General features: G+C 48.6%; 1 protein-coding gene across 4 annotated transcripts; it reads right to left on the reverse strand.

Moving 5' to 3' along the window:
- Nucleotides 1-1,946: 1,946 nt before the first annotated feature.
- PTPN22 (protein tyrosine phosphatase non-receptor type 22) lies at nt 1,947-19,736 on the reverse strand. Of its 4 annotated transcripts, XM_062626608.1 has the most exons (21): nt 19,317-19,732; nt 16,752-16,860; nt 16,411-16,487; nt 15,420-15,515; nt 14,921-14,959; nt 14,519-14,590; nt 14,367-14,426; nt 13,821-13,963; nt 13,299-13,365; nt 12,379-12,456; nt 11,347-11,439; nt 9,904-9,980; nt 8,349-9,109; nt 7,268-7,363; nt 6,995-7,125; nt 6,445-6,472; nt 5,995-6,075; nt 5,502-5,605; nt 4,813-4,843; nt 4,027-4,104; nt 1,949-3,358 (listed from the first exon to the last, which is right to left on the reverse strand). In XM_062626608.1, exons 1-21 carry the CDS (start codon nt 19,401-19,403, stop codon nt 3,294-3,296), a joined length of 2,373 nt encoding a protein of 790 aa, XP_062482592.1. In that variant the 5' UTR covers nt 19,404-19,732; the 3' UTR covers nt 1,949-3,293. The 4 variants fall into 4 exon arrangements, with proteins under 4 accessions (XP_062482593.1, XP_062482592.1, XP_062482594.1 ...); XM_062626609.1 differs by lacking the exon at nt 16,752-16,860 and having other exon boundaries at nt 1,947-3,358; nt 19,317-19,736; XM_062626610.1 differs by lacking the exon at nt 12,379-12,456 and having other exon boundaries at nt 19,317-19,733.
- Nucleotides 19,737-20,932: the final 1,196 nt, after the last annotated feature.

A 20,932-nucleotide genomic window follows, 5' to 3' on the forward strand; every position in this document is an offset into this window, starting at 1 on the left:
GGCTGAGGTGTGCGGTGGGCTCGGGGTGACCCGGCAGTACCGCAGCAAATAAACGTTGTTTGTACGGCATTGCTCGCGCGTTAGCATCGAATCACCTGGGCTGGGAAAGCCCTTTCAGCTCATCCGGACCAACCTTTACCCCAGCACTGCCAAGGCCACCCCTGACCCGTGGCACTGAGGCCTCGTCTCCACGCTGTGTGAACGCTTGCAGGGACGGTGACTGCAGCCCTGCCCTGGGCAGCCTGTTCCAATGCCTGAGCACCCTCTGGGGCAGGAATTGTTCCTCAGCTCCATCTAAACCTGCCCTGGGGCAGCTTGAGGCCGTTTCCTCTTGTCCCATCCCTTGTTCCTTGGGTGAAGAGACCAACCTCACCTCACTATGATACCAGGAAATAAAGGGTTAACATTGTGCCTGCTTGCTGAAGCAGTCGCTGTGCTTGGTGAAGCAGAACCGTAGGAGTCAAAAGTTGCTAGAATGGTGAAGCAGAATTTCAGGAGTTACAGCTGTGAGGCAGAATTGTAGTAGATAAGATTCATAACTTAACATTGAAGACATTCTTGGTTAAATAGGATACATAGAAAGCAAAGGAACAAAAGATTGCCAGAGTAACAACATTTGCAAACTTGACAAGTTTCTGCTTTAAGATACGTAAAACCGGCTTGTACCGAACCTGAGGTTTGGACAGGAGCCGAAACCCCATTGAGTCTGCATGAAAGCAAGAGGTTACTCGCAGTGATGAAGAGGAACTACAGGCCTTCATCGTCACAACCCTGTAACGACCACCACCAGGAGGCACTGCGCAGGCGCACCAACGGGAGGAATGTCAGGAAACTAATTATAATCCTAGACGGGAATACGTTTTGCGTATGTATTAGGTGTGAAGCAATCCCATGTTTAGGTAATCATTATATGTAATATAAACTAACTGAGTGGCAACGGAAGGGTGTGCATCCTTTTGGAGGAGCAATCCCCATGCGCCTCAGCGCTGAATAAAAGCACACCTACTTTACAACTCTAACGAGTTGTGGAGTCAATCTGCGTATCAACTACAACGTCTTGTCAGGTACTTACAGGGAGCAATATGGTCCCCCCTGAGCCTTCTCCAAACTGAACACTTCCAGTTCCCTCAGCCCTTCCTCCTGACATCAGGAAGGCTGGTAGTGGCTTTGCTGTCCTGTCCATAGCAGTAAACACTGCTCCCAGTGCCACCTCAGCCCGAGCAAGGGGGAGACAGAGGGGACGAGCTGGCAAGGGGAGCCGGCGCTTGGAGATCAATGTCCTGCAGGCGTTACACAGGATCTCTGATCCATTATAAAGTACTTCATCAGTTCATGTGGCCGCTCAGCACTGCCTGCCTGCCCGAACTGGAGCTCTGTGGAACATGAGGTAAAGTGGCTGCGGTTGGTGGGGTGGTCCTGCTGGGGTGACATGGTGGGCGGCACGGCAGGACAAGGCACTGAGGTGGGGCCTCCGCCAAATACTTGACACAGGGAGATTAAAACGCTGGAAGGCCTTTTTGTGGTTTTGTGCTGTTGAAAAAATGGGTCACTTCAGTGGAAAATAGAATAGAATCATAGAATAGTTAGGGTTGGAAAGGACCTGAAGATCATCCAGTTCCAATGCCCCTGCCATGAGCAGGGACACCTCCCACTAAACCATCTCACCCAAGGCTCTGTCCAAGCTGGCCTTGAACACCACCAGGGATGGAGCATTCACAACCTCCCTGGGCAACCCATTCCAGTGCCTCACCACCCTCACAATAAAGAATTTCCTCCTTAGATCCAATCTAAACTGCCCCTGTTTCAGTTTAAACCCATCACCCCTTGTCCTGTCACTACAGTTCCTAATGAAGAGTCCCTCCCCAGCATCCTTAGAGCCCCCCTTCAGATACTAGAAGGTGCTTTGATTTCTCCATGCAGCTTCTCTTCTTCAGGCTGAACAGCCCCAACGTTCTCAGCCTATCTTCAAGTCATAAATAAGGCAGTTTGGTTTTGGGCTGTATTGGCCATTGCCCCAGCAAAAGTAGTTTTAAACCAGCTTGAGGTCTCTCTTCCCATAGCAGTCAGCAAATTGCTCTCAAACAAATTCCCCAAATCCCTCTTTGAATCACAGAATCCCAGTTTGGAAGGAAACTCAAGTATCATCTGATCCAACATTTCCAGGCAAAGCATGACCTAGACTTGATGTCCCAGCACCCTGTCCAGCCAAAGTTTAACAGTGTCCAATGTTGGGGAATCCACCACTTCCCTGGGGAGATTATTCCAATGGCTGGTTGTTCTCATTGGGGAAAACTTTCCTCTTGAGTCCAGTCAGAATCACCCCAGGAGTAACTCGTGCCCATCACCCCTTGTCTTTTCCATGGGACTCCTTGTCAAAAGGGAGTCTCTGTTGCCTTTGTAGCCACCCTTTAAATACTGGCACATGGTGACAAGGTCTTCCCTGAGCCTTCCCCAGACTGAAAAGATCCAGCTCTCAGCCTTTCCTCCCACAGCTTCCTAGACCTTGGCTCATCTTTGTGGCCTTTCTCTGGACCCTCTTGAACCTGTCCACATCTTTTTTGTGTAGTGGGGCCCACAACTGAAGACAATTTTCCAGGTAGGTTTTTTCCCTTTAATTTAAAAAAAAAAAAAAAAAAAAAGGAAATCCTCTTTTTTTCTTCTTTCTACAGAAAAATAATCATACCAAGTCATTTATTTTCCAGACAGCAGGGGCTGTTTGGTCAGGGAATTCTGCAGCCTGGTACACTGGTTTAGTTTCTATATGATCAATTGGCATCTTGGGTCTTACTGACCAAAAACCTAGATAAATTATCTGATTTGCTCAGATGAAAAAAGAACTGAAAAGTTATTTCTGAAATTGGAGATGCTCGTCCGTGTCACTCCAAGTGATGTAAACATTTAAGGAATTTGACTCCTAAAGTGTCTTTCATTATGGTAAACCTACACACTTGAGTGAAGTCAGGCAGATGCTGTGTCTGCACCATCTGGAGACTCATTCTGCATTGGTCCATGCTGTTGGCCTTCCATATCATTCAGGAGTCTTCACTAGATCCTATCACCAGTTTGCTCTGCTGGTTTAGAAAGCTCAAATCCATCCTTTTGCAGAGGATACATTCCGAAACACAACAAAAAATTTATCCCTCCTTAGCATAAAATGGTCTGGTTTTCATTTCCATCCTGCTATAAATTAACTGAAGGTGCTGTCCTGCTGGTACTTTCATGTTCTTCTTTACTTCAAAACTTTAGTTAATGAATGAGCAAGTAGTGCCTTACAAATCTACAATGCCAATTACCTAAATATCCCATGCTGGTGGTGGATTTCTTGGTCCTTTAGGTTTTGAAAATCGATTTGCAAAGCCTAGGAAAAAAGACATTTTTCTTTAATGCAACAAATTCTGTATGTTATAGAAGTTGATTATGTAATTCCTTAATAACACGGTACTTGAAAATACTTGTAATTTCAGTTCTTTCCCAAACTTTAATACATATTTATGAGTGTGTGTATATATATAAAACATGGTAGACAAGCAACATCCTGTAGTTGTAAGTCAAATGATGCCAAAAATGTCTGTCAGAAAATACCATCGTTATAGTGTGAATATCAAGGTAACTAGATTTTATGCACAATCTAATAAATATTTGCTCTCTAGTAGATTTTCAAATGGAAAATGGTATTTCTCCCATGCCATATTACACAAGGCAGCAGCCTAATGGCAATGCTACATCTTTGTATTTGTCTTCTGCTGTCCCTGTTGCCACATAAAAGCTTTCAGATACAGGGGAGCCAAATACGTGCTTCAGCCTCCTCACGCACCAAGAAACATTTGTCAGAGTAGGTTTCAGCGTTTGTGTTTTCCATCCTTATGTGTTCATTAAACAGCTTGCAAATGAAGTTGTAAATGTGTACAAAATAACAAGCATTACTTGCAATGTTCCTCATTTGGTAGCGTACTGCCTGGTACCTGCATTTAGGTTTTCATACAACAGGCACTTCCTACACAAAAGAATACAAAGAGAAGAGCATACCAAAGTTAAGGAAGGACCTGGAACTGTTTGACGGGGCAGAATCTGGCGCTTTCGTCAGTGAAGATGGACTACAGATGCCTAGAAACGAAAAATCAGGCTGAAGCAGTTTGTCACTGGGGTAATACCCTGAAGAGCTGGACTCTGACACAGGGAAAACACGTACTGCCGGAGGCACGATGGCACCAGGCATGGATGATTTTCCAGCATGAGGCAAAATCAAGTACTTTCACACTAGCAGAGCCCAAGTACCACATGGTTTTAACAACATTATTTGCTTGTAGCAGGGAGCAAGTGTACTACTGCAGAGCAATCCACTGGGAAACTGTTTGCTCAGTGCTTTAAACAGTTTGAACAATCCTATTTTCAAGCCAAGCATCATCATTTTAGATCAAAGGAAACCTAATGAGGAACTCCTCCAAATAGATTGGGCAGAGCCCAGGATGGGGCTCACATTCCCACAGTACCCCTGTCCGCCGGTTTTGGACTATTTGTCCCACAACACTGTCTTGAATGACCTGAGGAATTTGATAATTTAGGTACACTGGAGCTGTCCCCAGGGTATCCCAAGGGCATTACAAGGGCACCCTTAGGATGCTCCTAGAGCAGCTATTGCTATACAGATATGATGGTACTCAGCTGGCCAGCTCTGCATCCTACTGCGAAGTAGGCAGGCATGCAGTGTTTCACACTGCACAAGTTCAGGTTCCCAGAAGTTCAGTCCCATCTATTTCCTTATTTACTTGCTTAAAGTCATCAGGAAGATGCACGTTAGCCTGAAAAACTTACTCTTCCTCATGTTTTTCAGTATTTTCAAGCTCTGTGGAAAAAAAAATAAGAAAAAAAAAGCAAAAGAAGGCTTGATGGAAAAAAATGTAGCAAGCAATAGGTCAGCTGCTATGATAAAGAGAATTTACTGATAAACACACGTATCACATCCCATAGAAAGTATTGTGCCTAGCAGCTGAGACTGAAGGGCAGATTTCTGCCGTTCACTTTGTCTCTGCCTCTTTTCCAGCCATCCTGAATGTCACCAGTTTGTAGTCTTCTTGCTGTTTCCTCAACTGCTTTTCTGCCCAACTATAACATCCCCCAGTACAATTGCTTGAGAGTATGCTTTACTAGGGCCACAAGAGGAGACTGCTGATGAGCAGACTCACGTAGGACACACTCAGACTCCACTCGAGCAACTTTTTTTCCCAGAGGAACTGGTGCTTCAGGTGGACACAGCACCAAGGAATAATCCTTTGCATAGGCATAGCTGTGTTGCTCTGTTCCTACTGCAGGCAATGGGTTTGGTTGCAGGTTCTACTGCAGACTGGGTTTAGCAGTCTGGTTTCCTTGCCATAAACAAGGGGGTCTCAAAGCAGGCAATTTTCACAAGGTTAGCAGTGAGAAAGTAGCAATAGCTGTGGCTAGAATGATCTCTTCTTCTCACCCTCTCCATTTGCAATAGCTTTGTCTTGTCTTGTTTTTACCTTGCTTCTCCTGAAGCAGTTAGTAGACTTTTTTGATGATGTTATGGCAGCATTGCTCTCCAAGCCTTCAGGACGCATAGGATTTCTTACAGCAGGCTGCAGACCTGGGTACACACACAAGAACCTTCTCAGTGATCTTTCATGAATCCTTCTGCCTTTCTTGTTGCTTTTCATTTCCTCTAATGCAGCAGTTATAAACATTTCCAGCAGGTCCCCTAGTTCATTGAATCCCAGAGTGGTTTGGGTTGGAAAGAACCTTAAAGCTCATTCAGTTCCAACCCCCTGCCACGGGCAGGGACACCTTCCACTAGAGCAGGGTGTTCCAGTTGCATTTATTTTCTCTATATCTGCTCAACTCTCCTGCAGTCGAGTCCTGAAGCGCTGCTGTTGGTAATGCTCTGAACAAAGGGGCCATGATCTCCTCAGCTATCTACAGGTTTAGGTGTACGTGTAAGATCTTGGTTATGTGCTGAGAAAAGAACTTGTCACTCACTTGCAGCATCATCAAGAACAAATGAGTTCGGGGTTCTTTCAGGAAGCGGAGGAGGAGAGCTAGAGCAATCCCAGGTTGTCTCTGAGAAAGCAAAGATAAAAGAGCTGGTTGCCTAGCTTTAAATATACCCATATCACAGCTCACCAAGAGGTCCTCAGCATCTCAATCATCTCAAAGGAAACACACAGCAGGCAGCAAATGACATGACAACCCTCAGCCTGAGGGTCCATGAGGAACATCACGGTGCACAGGGCAAGGCGAGAGCTGATTAGGCAATAAAAACCTTTGGTTCTAGAACTTCTAGTCCTGTTTAAAATGATTTAGTTGCAGAACTATTTAGCAACACAAATTTTCCATTGACTGAGCACAAATCCTAAAGACTAAATCTGCTAAAGCAGTACAAAGCAGACCTTACTTCAAAGATAGCTTATCCCAGCGTTAAATTCATACCTGCTTGTGGGCTCCGAAGCTTCACACTCTGGAAACAAAAAACAGGGAAAGTATTTATAATTCCCACAACCAAATGTCATTCTCTTGCACACAGGCAAGCTAGAGAAGACAAGGAAATGATGTTATGTGCAAACACCCTCCCACACACACCTCCATACTCATGTAATGGAAGATAGACTTACGCCTTATTGTTTCACTTTACAAAGCTATAATTGAAACTATGATCAAAGATGCCTTAATTTTGTTCAGCTCCTGCCTGTTCCCCAGGGCAGTGTAAACCTCACTGGATCACTAACTTCCTGTCTTCGTTATCCTTCTCTAAACGAGTGACTATGTATGGCATTTAAGACCCCAGAAGATAATGTTTGGAGTAAAGTAGGTGTTGGTAAGGAGAAGCCTGACTGAGACCACCTCTTCTATTCAGTCCTGAGCCCTGAAATAATTTATGGAAGGTACACAGTGCTAAAAGCAGGGTCTTGCAGAAGAAAACACAAGAAGGAAATCGGCATAGTGATAGTGCTAGAGAAGAAGTAGGAAGCCGCTTTTGTACCTTACATGGTCTCAGTCTCACTGAGTCATCGAACACCTCTGAGTGAGACTTGCTCCTCCGCTCCAGAGAGGTTCTGACATGTGTATCTCTGGCTGGAAGCTGAAAATCAGAGGTTGCCAGAGGAAATTGTCCTGGAAGCAATGGAACACAAGAGAGGTCGTTTTCCATCCCAAGCAGCCAGGGCAAAGGCACTGCCAGATGCTACAGTACCAAACAAAGAAGGGAAGAGCCCTCAGAGCCCTTCTTAGCCCCTGCTTTTTAAAATGCACTTACCGAAGTCACTGGCCACGATAAAGGACTCAGGGGTTCGCTCAGGCAGGGGTGGAGGATCATCATCATCATCATCATCATCTGGCTCTGGCGGTGTGGCTGATTGGAGAGACAGGGACATGCATGGCACAACACAGCAGCAGAACTACAGACCTTTTGGAGACTCAGAGCTGGCTGCCCTTGCCCAACCACACACCAGAGATGGTGGTGAAACACCTCTAAACTGTAGTTAAAGATCCAAATAGCCCTCGGGACCAGTTCACCTGCCACTAGCTACATGGCCCTAAGGGCAGACTTCCAGCAGTGTTGCCTGCAGAATTCCCATTGCACAGAGCCCAGAACACAGCCAAGCCCACAGCTGGCAGTACCATTGCTGCTTGGCTTGTGCTGCAACTCCCATAACTTCCAGAGCCTCTAGCATCTAGATAAGGAGCACACTGTTGTGACACCGAATGCTAAATGGCCTGAGTAGGACAAAGCTGAGCAGGTGCCAAAGCTGTGGAGAGTGGGAAATATCCAACTGGGCCAGGACTGAAAAGACCAAAGAATTAATTTTACCTTCTACATACTGCAGGTCATGGTTTTAGGGCTACAGAACTGGGCAAAAAACTGATGTTAAAGTCCTGGCTCTCTCAGCGTCAGTGGGATGTCAGCATCCCGCTGCACAACACTACAGGAAGGAGTGGGTTTTCAGCTGGAAACTAGATCCTCAGAGAAAACCATTTCTGGGAGCTTTCTGAACTTTTCTTGGAGCACTCTTGTTTTAAGGACTGGTTGGCACCAATCCCTGCCTGCCTTTGCGAGCTGTACCAAGGTTGACACAGGAGTCCAGAGCAGCTGGGTAATGCAAACCCCCAAATCAGGCTGTTCTGAAAGTGTTGGTTTGTTTTTATAGGAAAAATTTAAGGCAGGAAGAAACGAGTGTGAGGATGAAACCAGTTGCTCCCTCAGCTCCCATGGGAACGCAGTCCCAAGGAACAGCTACAGCCCTGCCTGGACACCAAAAGCCAACATTCGCCACCCCTTCCTGTACACCACAATCCAGAGGGACCAAACCCAGTTCATCACATGCCACACCACTTACTCAGGGAGGATATCCTCTCATCCTGCAGCAGGTGAGTGTGGTGGGATGCGGATCTGGATGGTAGGGGGCTGGCCACAGCAGGCTGTGGTGGAGCACTCACAGCACAAGGAAGGAGAAGTGCATCCTGGCTCTGTGCAAAGCACTCAGTAAACACCGAGGACATGGGTTCATCTGGGGAGAGTGAAGAGAAGTAGGGGTCTTCTGCTGAGCAGAAGCAAGAGTGAGGACGTTGCCCACGGTCCCTGTGCTTTGGAGGGCCGTATGCTTCTTGTCTCAAGTGGTTCAGCTCAACAGGAGAAAATCCATCCTGCTTCTTCATCTGAAAGCTTGAGGAACAGGCATTTGGCAACCGTGAACTCAAACCAGGCTTTGCATCCCCTCTGTCCCATTGCCAGCCTTCTCCCTGCTGTGCCAGCACAAAAGGGGTCGATGCAGCCCATGTCAGAGGTGCCCTGCTGTGAGGTCCTCTCCTGCCTGCTCCCGTTGGCTCCAGGTTCAAAAGCAGCTGCTCAGGAGAGATGCGCTTGAAATCCAAACTGTGGTGCTTCTGAAAAGCATCCCCAGTGTCCCACTCCTCAGCGGTTGCTGCCTTCGTGCAGGTGATGCAGTTCAAAGTGCTGAAGGAGATGGCTTGTCTGATGGGAGGGACTCCACATGCAGAGCTCTCCTGTACTCCTGTGGCAGACAACGATGTCAGGGATGCTTTGCTTTGTACCACTGGAGGAAGGCGCTGATGCACATCTTGCTTCTCTTGCTCTGAACTGCAACAAAGCACCGTGATGTGGAGTCAAAGCCATCTAGTACTCAGAAACCTCTGTTAGCCTATTAACAAGGCCCCGTGACATTGCTCCTAAGATCAGATCCATCCCCCAAGAATGCAGAGCCCAGCTCAGCCTCAAGCAAGGAGTGCAGGGAAGGACCCTAGTGCCCCATTTGATCACCATTAAATGGTGAACAGAGAAGGCCCCTTTAGGAAGGTAAACTATACCAAACCCAAAAATTATTTATGGAAAGCAGACACTGCAAACCAAACCATGCCTGCAGGAAGATCCTGTCACCCTCTGAAGCTGCCCATGTTGGCAAATGGGACTTCTCAGGCTTCCTATTGCTACAGCAAGAGGCACTGGAGCAGCCCATGCAGATGAAAGATGGGAGCAATCTAGGAGCACAGCTCCAGGCAGAGGGCTGAGATGCACCAGCACTGGGGTGTCTCCATGTGTGTGAGCCTCTTTATACTGCTCTGCAAGGTGTTTTCAGTTCATATATAGGAAAACCATGAAACATGCCCAAGGGCAGAAGAGCGAGACACAGGATGGCATGCAGGGAAGAGACTGGGACTCAGTCTTGGAGACACATCAATAAGAGCAGGAATTACGTTAGGAGCAAATGTGAGAGTCAAAGTGGGACTCAAGGGAGGCTGCAGATCCTGCTGACAGCTGAAATGCAGCATTCAAAGAGAACTGTGTCACAAAACACACACTAAAAAATGCCCTTCCTGAAATCCTGCGGGTGACTGAAAACACCAGCGCAGGGGCTACCTGTGCTATGGCCTTACCATGTTAATAAACTCAGGGAATAAATATCTTCCACTGGACTCAGAAGTGGCTTGGCTGCAGGATGCTTTGCTTGCACCTAGTGAAAGAGAAGGTTAGAAAACAAGAGTGAGGAAGAAAAACGCAAAGAACACAAACAGCCTATTTCAGGACCTGGAATTTGGGCCAACTACTTTCAATTATTAATGCAGTTTGGAAATGACAAATGACAACTTGAAAACACCAACTTGGAGCTGAAAACTGGGTGCAGGACTTCCTGAGCAGCAGTTCCTGGGAGAGCCCATCAAGCTGTGCAACCATCCAGCTGTTCCAGACACCTGCAAAACAGCCTGCACAGACCACTCTGCCTGCAGGACCCCCCCAGTCTGGCTACCTGGGCACTGGCTTCATTTGTGACACTTCACGTTGTGCTCATCCCCTCTGCTCTGAAAAGTGCTTTCAGAGGGCCATGAGGTTTAGGCAGGGAAGAGGTCTGGCCAGGCGCTACAAAATCACATCTAGACTTGAACCATTTCCTGCGTTTTATGTCAACCTGCTCTTGCATGTCCTTTGCTTACAGACTGTTCACAACTCACAGAAAGAGGCTCTTCACAGCTCTTTCCTCATGCAGCTCTGGCTTGGAACATCCTGCGGATCCCCTGGCAAAACTGAGGTACAAGTCCCATAGCAGGATCCTGTTCCCAATCCTTTAGACAAAAGCCTCTGACAAAACAAGCTAACTGTAACCTTTAGCCTTTGCAATGCATTTTCTTCAGCCAGCTTGCAAACAGCTACACAGGAAAGGCAAGGTTTGTGCCAGCAGTCACAGGAGAACAACAAAAGCAAAGCTTAACCATGGATGTTTGGATGTTCCTGTTTATATGCAGCTTCATACCAAGCCCCTGTTGTTTTTCCTTCGAGGTGTATCAGATGTGAAGGGCTTTGACATGGTTTTCACAAGACATTTTAGCCTTCTCTCTCGCACAGACAGGCTGCAATGAGAATTGCCTCACTCGCATACCCCTGTACTGCAGGCTAATACTCCTAGCCATACCACCTTGTGCACCCAAGCTTCCCAGCCTAGACTGAAAGTCATCCTGTCACTTGCAAGCACTCCATGAAAACAAGTCTCTCACTGGCACATCCACATGGAAATCAGCTGCTGCTCTAGAAAGCTGGTGCTTTCTATTCACTCATTACATTAAACAGTCATGAACATCTACAGAAAATGGGCCTGAGACCGAAGGAAATTTAGCTCTTGCTTGCGGCTAAATCCTGTGATAAGCATTGCTCCTTCAGGGAAACAGGTGGATTCTCATGTGCTAACTTGAAAAGAGACTCAGTTTGGGCATCAAGGATAGCGGAAAACATGGGGATTCATTCCAGCTCCGCCGAGGAGACCTCTGCAGAAGGCATCAAGGTTGGAGCTGGTGTGCCTGAGGTGTGTTTCTCCTGGGGACTCTTACCTGGGAAGCAGCAGAGTCTTCCTGGGCATCGAGTGCTTCAATCTGCCTTTTGAAGAGCTCAATCACCGCATCATAAACCAGCTCATACTGCTCCTGTGTTCCAGACAGATAAACCACACGTGAGAGCCAGCATCTGCAGCACTCCACTGGTCACCTGTTACCCGAATCAAGCAGCAGCCCCTGAGAGAAGCTGCCACTTTCTGATCCATCAGTAAGGTAAATTCTCAGAAGGCATAGAAGCCACAGCTTTCACAGGGTTCAGACCGAAGCTCTTGGGGGTTTTTGGGTGCACAAGCAATGCTGGTCTGCCCTGAGCTTCCTCTCAGCTTCTCAGCTGAGTTCCCACTCGATTTCCTGGCCAGTCCCTGGTTTCACAGCATTCACATTTGATAGATCAGACTGCAAGCACTGAGCTCCAGCAGTGAACAGGAAAATGCTCAGCTATCAAATTAGTTTCTGCCAAATCAATCTGCTGTTCAGAAGAAGGACCTTGCAGGACATCTGCCCACTCCAGTCCCCAGCAGCACAACCACTCTGTGTTTCATAGAATCACATAGAATCACAGAATGGTTAGGGTTGCAAAGGACCTTAAGATCATCCAGTTCCAACCCCCATGTCATAGGCAGGGACCCCTCACACTAAACCATGTCGCTCAAGACTATGTCCAACCTTGAACCTGGCCAACTCTGGCCTTGAGCCCTGCCAGGGATGGAGCATTCACCAATTCTTTGGGCACCCTGTGCCAGTGCTTCAGCACCCTCACAGGGAAGAGCTTCTTCCTTATCTCCAACCTGAACTTCTCCTGTTTCAGTTTGAACCCATCGCCCCTTGTCCTATCACTCCAGTCCCTAATGAAGAGTCCCTCTCCAGCATCCTTGTAGCCCCCTTCAGACACTGGAAGCTGCTCTGAGGTCTCCATGCAGCTTCTCTTCTCCAGGCTGAGCAGGACCTCATTGCGGACCCTCCTGGGGAGCAGCTGAGGTCCCAGTATGGACACCTGAGATCCCAGTAGGTGAAGTTTCCCAGGCATACCTTGGTCTGCACTATGGAAGGCCTTTGTGTGCGCATTTCCTGGATCAGGCTAAAAACACTGAAGTTCACTGGAACGATCTTGCAAGAAAGAGAAAAGACACAAAGGTATAGACAGGTCCAATTGCAAGCAGCTTCCACACCGTGATGCAGCTTAGAGAAAGGTCCAAACTCCAGGGCTGCCATTGCAGAAGGTTTTAACCAAAGACCTGCTTGAAGTGCTGTTTTTTCATTAGGAACCAGCTTTCCTCCTCCCTCCTGCCTTGCACTGCACAGCAAATACACTTTTGATACCAGCATTGGTAACAGCTGTGAATAGCATGAAAGACAAGACACTGATTTCCCAGATCAGTGGGTTCAGGGTTGCTGTAGCACAGAGAGCAGCCTCTCCTCTGCATCCCAGGAGACTGCTGCATGGACAGAGATTACTTCACATCCGTTTTTACTGAAGAGTCAGAGTAAAGCAAGATTTTAGTTTGGAAATGCTGGATTTCTGATGCTTAAGTGCAGGGAGACAAATGCAGCCAGCAAAGTCACCTTGAAGACTGAAGGCCAGCACAGAGCCATGCTCCATGATCTAAAGGGCCTGCCAGAAAGCGCAATGGGAGCGCTGCCCCATCAGTACAAGCATCAGGGACTACTTCCCATTGGGATGGGGAAGAGAGCAATGGCAATGGACTGATGCAGAACCTAGAGAGAAGCAGCACAAACTGGGAATGGGATATCGCTGGTTTGACCACTGCCATTCTCCAGTCAGGCTGCAGGGAGTTTGCATTCGTGGCTGTCATCTGAAATACATCTGTATGTATTCAGAAGGGGTAAAAGGGAGACTGAGGGGAGATTGGAGGCAAGGAGGAGGCAGAGAGATGGAGCGCTGCTGCAGGCGGATGCTGTAGGGAGGCACAGACCAGGCTGACACTCACCCTGTCCCTCAGCAGCTTCTGGGTGTAGTCAATTGCACAGATGACTCCTGTTCTCCCACAGCCTGCACTGCAATGACAGTGACAGCAGGGTTGCTGGCAGAGCTCAGAGGGTGGCATGCTGTGTTTGCTGACAAGATCCACAACCTCCTGTGACCCTCCCATCCCACACTGCACGGGGTGCAGACCTTCAGGACAGCCCTGTGCAGCTTCATCCACCCCATGTACGGCTCTGCTGCACGTGGGAAGGTGCATCCCATGCTCTTGCAAACAGGCTCAGTCCTCCTGTGGTAGGGCATGGACATGCCCAGTGTTGATGGTCTCTTAAGTACACATGCTATTGCTGGCCTGCTGCTGTCTCCTTTCCTGCCACTCAGCTGTGTTAGCTGTCCTCAGAGGACTCCCTACAAGAGAAGCTTGGTGCAGGCTTGCCCCCACTTCCACCCTCCCTGTGGCTGCTCAAGAAGAAAGAGCATGGAGGACTGAGGACTTGCAGTGCTTCCCTACCAGTGACCACTCACCCACCTGCAGTGGATGCAGATGGGGACACTGTCACCTGGCTGGTAGCAGCGAATCTCGCCAATGAGCTCCAGGATGGGGTCAATGGATGAGGGCACGTTGTGGTCAGGCCAGTTTTTATAGTGGAACTGGTGGACGGTGCGGATTTCCTGCAAGAGAAGAGTAACAAGGGATGGGACAAGAGGAAATGGCCTCAAGCTGCACCAGGGCACGTTTAGATGGAGCTGAGGAACAATTCCTTCCCCAAAGGGTGCTCAGGCATTGGAACAGGCTGCCCAGGGCAGGGCTGCGGTCACCATCCCTGGAGGTATTTAGAAGTCATATAGATGTGGCACTTAGTGCCATGGGTTAGTGGTGGCCTTGGCAGTGCTGGGGAATGGTTGTACTGGATGAGCTTAAAGGGCTTTTCCAGCCTGTCCATTTTATGACTCTAGGAGCACTGTCAGGGTCTGGGGCCACCCTGTGCCACCAAGGGGATGCTGCTGCGGCTCCCCTGGGCGCAGACCTGGATGTCAGCACGGGCAGGGGAAGCTGGTGTCCTCTCCTCCTTACCTCATTCAGGGTCACCTTTAACCTCCTAATCACATACTCATTTTTCTTCTCTTCAGCTTCCTGCAGAACAAGTTGGAGTCACGTTTTCTGCAGATGACACGAGTTTCCAGCACATGGTGCTGTGACGTGGTGCTGGTGGCAGCGGTACTCACACAGGCAATGGAGAAAGGACCGCACTGCAAGGGAGAGCCGTCCACCTCTGCCCAGTACCGCTCGCATTTCTTCTGCGGTGAGAAGCAGGATGTATTTGGTTATTCAGCGCCAGCCCACCCACACCATCTCCTGCCTCACTCTGCAGGACAAAAGTTGTGCTGGGAGGAGGCCTGGCTCTTGCAGCAGCCTCCTCTTCCCTGGAGCCATCACTGCTGCTCTTTCCCTTCCAAAGAGGCCAGCTGCACTACTGGGAATGGTTTAAAAATCTGCAGCTGGACACTCAGGAAACATCTTGAATCAAGAAGAAACTTGCTGTTGCTACTAAGGTTTATTCCAAACTGCATCTCCCCACCCTGCCCTGGCACTGTCACGGCATAGGCCATCTCTGACACATTACTCACCTTTCCCATTTCAAACTCCATGCAAGCCATGACCACAATCTGCAGAAAAAAAGATGCATTAGAAAAGCCTGAACCCAAGTTTCTTATCCAGGCAGCAAAATCCAGCGCATCACTTGTGGGTACTTAGCAGCAGTGAGGAAGTTCGGTGGGCTGCCCTTCCCAGAGACCTGGGAAATCAAACCTGGGACATCATCCACAGCCTGGGTGCAAGGACCTTCCCCACTCAGAGCCTGAGTGTAGACAGCCACGGGCAGATTCCTGTCTCAGTGTGTGTGGAGGGGGCCCATGGGGCACACATTACAACACCTGGAGTAAAACCCTGACACTCCCACTGTCTGCTTAGTCAAAAAGGTCTTCAGGATGGACAACTTTTCACAAAATATACCAAAAAACATACCAAAAAACCCAAAACAAAAAAAACAACCCCCAAAACCAACAAACCCCCACCCAACAAATACCACACACACACAGAAAAAAGGCATCTAAATCTGCACCTTACCAGGACTTCATACTCCCAAATCATCCTCCAAAAGTCAATGACAGTAGTGGGGAGGGGACCCTGCGTTGCAATGTAAGCTCTTGGCCCATAGACGCCCTAAAACAGCATTCAAATCAGACATGGAGACATCTTTCTACAGTCCACTAGCAGAAATAAAGTCGTTCTTCTTTCTGAATCTTACTTCTACTCAAGGAGCCCATTCATCATTTGGAAGGGCTTTTATATAGTTAAATTTTAAGCACCTACATTAAATGAAGCAACCAGAAACCAATGGTGTGCAAACCTCCCAAAGGCAGACCCAAGCCAGGAAACTGGCTTGAGGTAGGATCTGCTCCCAGAGCCACCAGTACTTGCGGTGCATTTGGGAGCTTGATGGTGATGTTACCACATCTGCTCTGGCTCTGCAGTGTGCAGCTTGGCATATCTGTGGCTGTTGGCCAGAGAACAAACCATGTGAAGATCTGCTCTTCTGCAGACAGGTTACACAGAGCCCTTGGTCAGAATGGTGGAGAATGAAGGAAACCTCCTGTCTATCAGAGAGGGATCATGAGTGAAGGAAGAGTCCCAAAACACATGGAGCTGCTGATGGAGAACCAGCCTGCATTGACCTATGCTCTTGCTTGCTGCTGAAGCGGGTCTCAGCCATGCTGCAGTGCAAGACTTCCTGCCTGTGCACTGGTTTCAGGCAAGGTGACTCTGGCCACAGGCAATTTTGCACCAGTGTCACCCACCAAAGGCAGTAACAGCGGCAAGGAAGCCAGGGCTGTGAACCACAAACTGTTCCACCACCTGCCCTGTGGTCCCTTGCCTGCCCTCCCCACACATCCCTTGCTCTGTAGCCTAGGGCCTGTATGCTGCAAGGGCTGTTTGAAGGGCTCACTGATTGTCCACATCTTTACCTCAGTTACCCCTCAGCACAGCCCAGAAACTGCTGCACTAACAGCTGCTGTTAACACCTCTGCACAGCAAAGCCCCATGAACGTAGCAATACCTTGATGAAGTTGGCATTGATGTAATGAGAATCTGTATCGGATGTAATCAGGGACAGCTCCACTCTGCTGTGGTCAACTGCAAGGCACAAAAGCAGAAGCAGCAGCAATTACTGTTCATCTCTCATGGCAGCTGAGCTCCTCAGACTGCAGCAAAAGGTGTACATCAGAGAGCTCATCCCAGAGCAGCTGATGCCTCCTCCTGCGTGGAATTGCCACTAATTTAAGGCCAACTGGCAGCCAGCTACATGCTCCCATACGAGCAACTGTGCAGGCAGCTGGAGGATGAGAAGTGTTGAGCTAGGAATAAAAAAAGGCTGAATAAGAACATACTCCAACCTACAGGGTAAGATATCCTTGTATCTGTTCTTCTTGATGTTCTCTGGTTGCTCAGATGCTGCTGTAGGGTAGATTTTATCTGATCTGTACTTTGTTGACTGCCTTTTCAGCTTCTGTGATGAAAGAAGGGAACAAATTACAGCAGATGTGCTACATACAACACACTACTTGAGCGTACAGGGGTCAGGTTCGGTGACACAAAGCAAGTGTTCACCATTAATTCTTTCCTAAGTGGCTTTTCACAAGGTACTCAGAGCAAAAATAGAGGCAGAAGCCACCGGAGAGTCCCAGCACAGGCTTCTGAGCAATGGAAATTGTGTGCTAAGGCAGTGCCTCCATGAGGCTCAGGCACGTAGGCTTCTGAAGTGAAATAATGATGCATTTATCCAGCACATAAAGCATCGCCCTCACAAATAAGTGAGACACAGGGGAATCATTCTCGGTATAAATGGCACCCAGATAAGAGGAGCAGCAATGTTAAACCACCTTTAACAAATGGCATCAGAAAAGACAGATAAATCAAATGATTTTTCTCCCTTTGGTGAAGATGCTCCCGTCTGTAGCTGCAAGCAGCAATGCTCAAGCTACTAAAGAGCACAGAGCAAAGCAGCTATGGGCACTGATGAAAAAAGAAATGAGGAGTCCTAGGATAGACCTTTAGGGGTAAGAATCCCTCATCTCTTTCATTTCCAAGATACTTCTGCAGTGCTTTTGGAGAGTTCAAGCATCTTTTTTCCTGCCAAAGCATCGACTTTTATTTCACTGGCATCAGCTTCTAAATAAGGCACTGTTTGTTAGCAGCAACTTCAAAAGCACCATCCTTGCTGTGTTTTTTCTTTCATAATATTCTGTCTACCTCACCACTTTTCTGTCACCAAGGGGTGCTTTTGATTTACAACAAAGGGATGTTTCTCTAATTGGTGTCTCTACAACTATAGGGCAAATCTCCCTTTCCCACCACCCAGTTGGGAAAAGCAAGTCATTGCCGCTGCCTGTTAAGGCTTCTGTGCTTGCCAAAGTGGTAGCAGCTCAGGTCACCCTGGAGGGATCTCTTCCCAGTACAAAGGGAAATGCAGCCTTGACTACCTGAGGGCCCGGCAGCCTGCACAGCCCAGCCCTAAGCACAGCAGCAAGAGGGGGAAATTCAGCAACCTGTGACAGCACTTTGTTCCATGGAACAACAGCCTGTCATTGCAAGCTCAGATGAACCACTTCCCTCCAACCCAGACACCTGGAAACCAAGCACTAAGCTTTTCCCAAGTCTTTGAAGTGCCAGCCTTCGCTGCTATGACAAAGCAGGGCTGGATCTTGTGAGAACTAAGTAACCTCTGCACCTTCCTCAGGGACCACTGCCTGATGCAGCCCTTGTCAGGGGGGCAGCTCGGAGCCAGGGCTTATTCTGGTGTTTGAGACAGCTCAGATCTTACAAATGGACCAGTTTTACCCTTCCCTATGTCTGCTAAAGATGGGCAATGCCTTTGCTTGTCAGAGCAGCTCAGCCAGCCTGCCAAGCAACCTTCCTCCAACAGCCAGCGCCAGTCACCGGCTTTAACTGGGGGACAGTGGTTTGCCACCCAAAGATGTCAGAGAGCTCACAGATCAGCGCACTGCACTGATCTCAGCCAGCTGGACTTAAACAGGGGAAGTTTAGATTGGATCTAAGGAGGAAAATCTTTCCTGTTAGGGTGGTGAGGCACTGGAATGGGTTGCCCAGGGAGGTTGTGAATGCTTCATCCCTGGCAGTGTTCAAGACCAGGTTGGACGAAGCCTTGGGTGAGATGGTTTAGTGTGAGGTGTCCCTGCCCATGGTGGGGGGGTTGGAACTGGATGATCTTAAGGTTCTTTCCAACCCTAACTATTCTATGATTCTATGACACTGCAGAATGCAGGGGAGGGTGAGAACCATCGGCATTTTCTGCTAGTTTTGCACTGAGGGAACAAGAAATCAGTTTCTGAGAGGGGCACTGGTGGATGTCAGGCACACGCACCCATTAAGGATGCATGCATGAGCCCTGCCACACAGCCAGCGCAGCGCTGGGGAAACAGCCCATCCAGGGGCTCAGGCTGCAGCCTACTCACGCCTTAGCCAAGGCACCCAGTACCAGTGAGAGGTGGGACAACCTCAGGCCCACAGGGTGTTCCTCTGAACACCCGCTGCACTCTGCAGGTGGCACAGATGAAAGGAAAGGGGGAAAAGCTATGACAAGTGCGAGCTGGAGATCCCTGACAGGAAGAGGGGTATCACAGATTGCAGTGGGGAGAAGGGGCAGCACCTCCGTATTCCTCACTGTATCCCCAGTTCCACTACCAGGCAAAGTGAAACTGTCCTGAGCAGCACATTCACAAGGGAGAAAACAGGAAGCACTCAGGTAATTGTGTAAAAAGCAAACTATTCAATTGCTCTCATGTCTTTACATCCCTTTCACCCCAGTTACCTCCCGTGGCTCTTTGTGCTGCGAAATTCATAGAAGTCTTATTGTCACATGCAAATCACATCCCCGCTTGAGCAGCGACTGAGCAGTTCCCTTTAGAGCCAACTGAAACAAACCTGTGCCCGAGGCGAACTCACCGAAAACTCCTCGGCAAACTTCTCTCGGTTGAGCTTCTTGCTTTGTGCCCTTTCCAGGTTTTGCAGCACAATCTCCCTTTGGTCCATGTTGCCGGAGACTGAGCACGACCGAGCTGTCCCAGCTGGGAATAGACATGTCAAGAGCGCACGGCAGCGGAAAGCACCAGCCCGGAGAGCCCTGGCGGCAGGCTGTGGTTTACCAACTTCAGCACAAGGCTGAAGGGAAATTAGTACGTAACAGATACCGTGGCCAAATAGCAAAGAGCAACACACAACCTGGGGCCCTCCTTTTAAAAGCAGACGCGCTTCATGTGAGCATCACAGCAAGGAGGGGGGCAGCCCGGAGCTGTGCCACCAAGGTGGTCAGATGGTGGAGACCAGAGCCATGCACCCCAGCATCCCAGTTCTCTAAGGACTATGTCCAGCCATCACCAGCAGCATCCAGGCCCTGGGGTCTGCGCTTCACTGCCAGGCTTCAGACTTAGAACATGCTGCAACAAGAAGAGTCCCCAAACCAGCATGCAAAATCCACAGCTCCCCTTTGCACTTACAAATTACCCTGCTTTCCACATGAACTGCAGAATAGTGGAAGAATACATCAGGGAGATGCTGAGCACCTGAACCTGGCTTGCACATTACTCACTTGAGCTGCACAACTGCTATACAAAAAAAAGATGTGGACAGGTTCAAGAGGGTCCAGACAAGGGCCACAAAGATGAGCCAAGGTCTGGGAAGCTGTGGGAGGAAAGGCTGAGAGCTGGATCTTTTCAGTCTGGGGAAGGCTCAGGGGAGACCTTGTCACCATGTGCCAGTATTTAAAGGGTGGCTACAAAGGCAACAGAGACTCCCTTTTGACAAGGAGTCCCATGGAAAAGACAAGGGGTGATGTGCACGAGTTACTCCTGGGGTGATTCTGACTGGACTCAAGAGGAAAGTTTTCCCCAATGAGAACAACCAGCCATTGGAATAATCTCCCCAAGGAAGTGGTGGATTCCCCAACATTGGACACTGTTAAACTTTGGCTGGACAGGGTGCTGGGACATCAAGTCTAGGTCATGCTTTGCCTGGAAATGTTGGACCAGATGAGCCTGAGTTTGTCCAGGTCTCTTTCCTCTCACCCCAGTGGCTTCATGCTGAAATCTCAGCTCATCCCTGCTACCATTTTCTCCAAGAGCATCCCTTTTTTTTTACCCCTCTGGGTTCCAGCAGTTCCTTCCTCCCATGCTGCTGGAAGCAAGGAAGGAAGGTCAGAGCAGTGGGAAAACATCTCACCTCTTTCCTGACTCAGTGAGGGCAGCATCAATCGGATGGCAACATTACACCTGCACTCCCTCAGCTTCTCAGCTAAACTACTTAAGGTGGGGGAAGCACCTCAATTAAAGCATGCTCCCCTTAGAGCATCCTGAGTTGAAACAGCAGAGTATCACTTGTGTTTGCTGAATATTACCAAAACCAGGTTCTACCAAAAGGAGCCACCCAACACTGGAAGTTTCAGCAAAACCATTTCCACCTTTGACAAATTCATAAGGAACTGAAAGCAGGATCTTTCAACATGAAGTGGTTGGTAACTTGATCTGGAGGAATCACTTCCTGATCCAACCCCCATCCCTCAGCCA

The sequence above is a fragment of the Pezoporus occidentalis genome, unplaced genomic scaffold (assembly GCF_034315485.1).
Source record: "Pezoporus occidentalis ecotype Australia unplaced genomic scaffold, CSIRO_AGI_Poc_V1 ctg294, whole genome shotgun sequence".
NCBI lineage: Eukaryota > Metazoa > Chordata > Aves > Psittaciformes > Psittacidae > Pezoporus > Pezoporus occidentalis.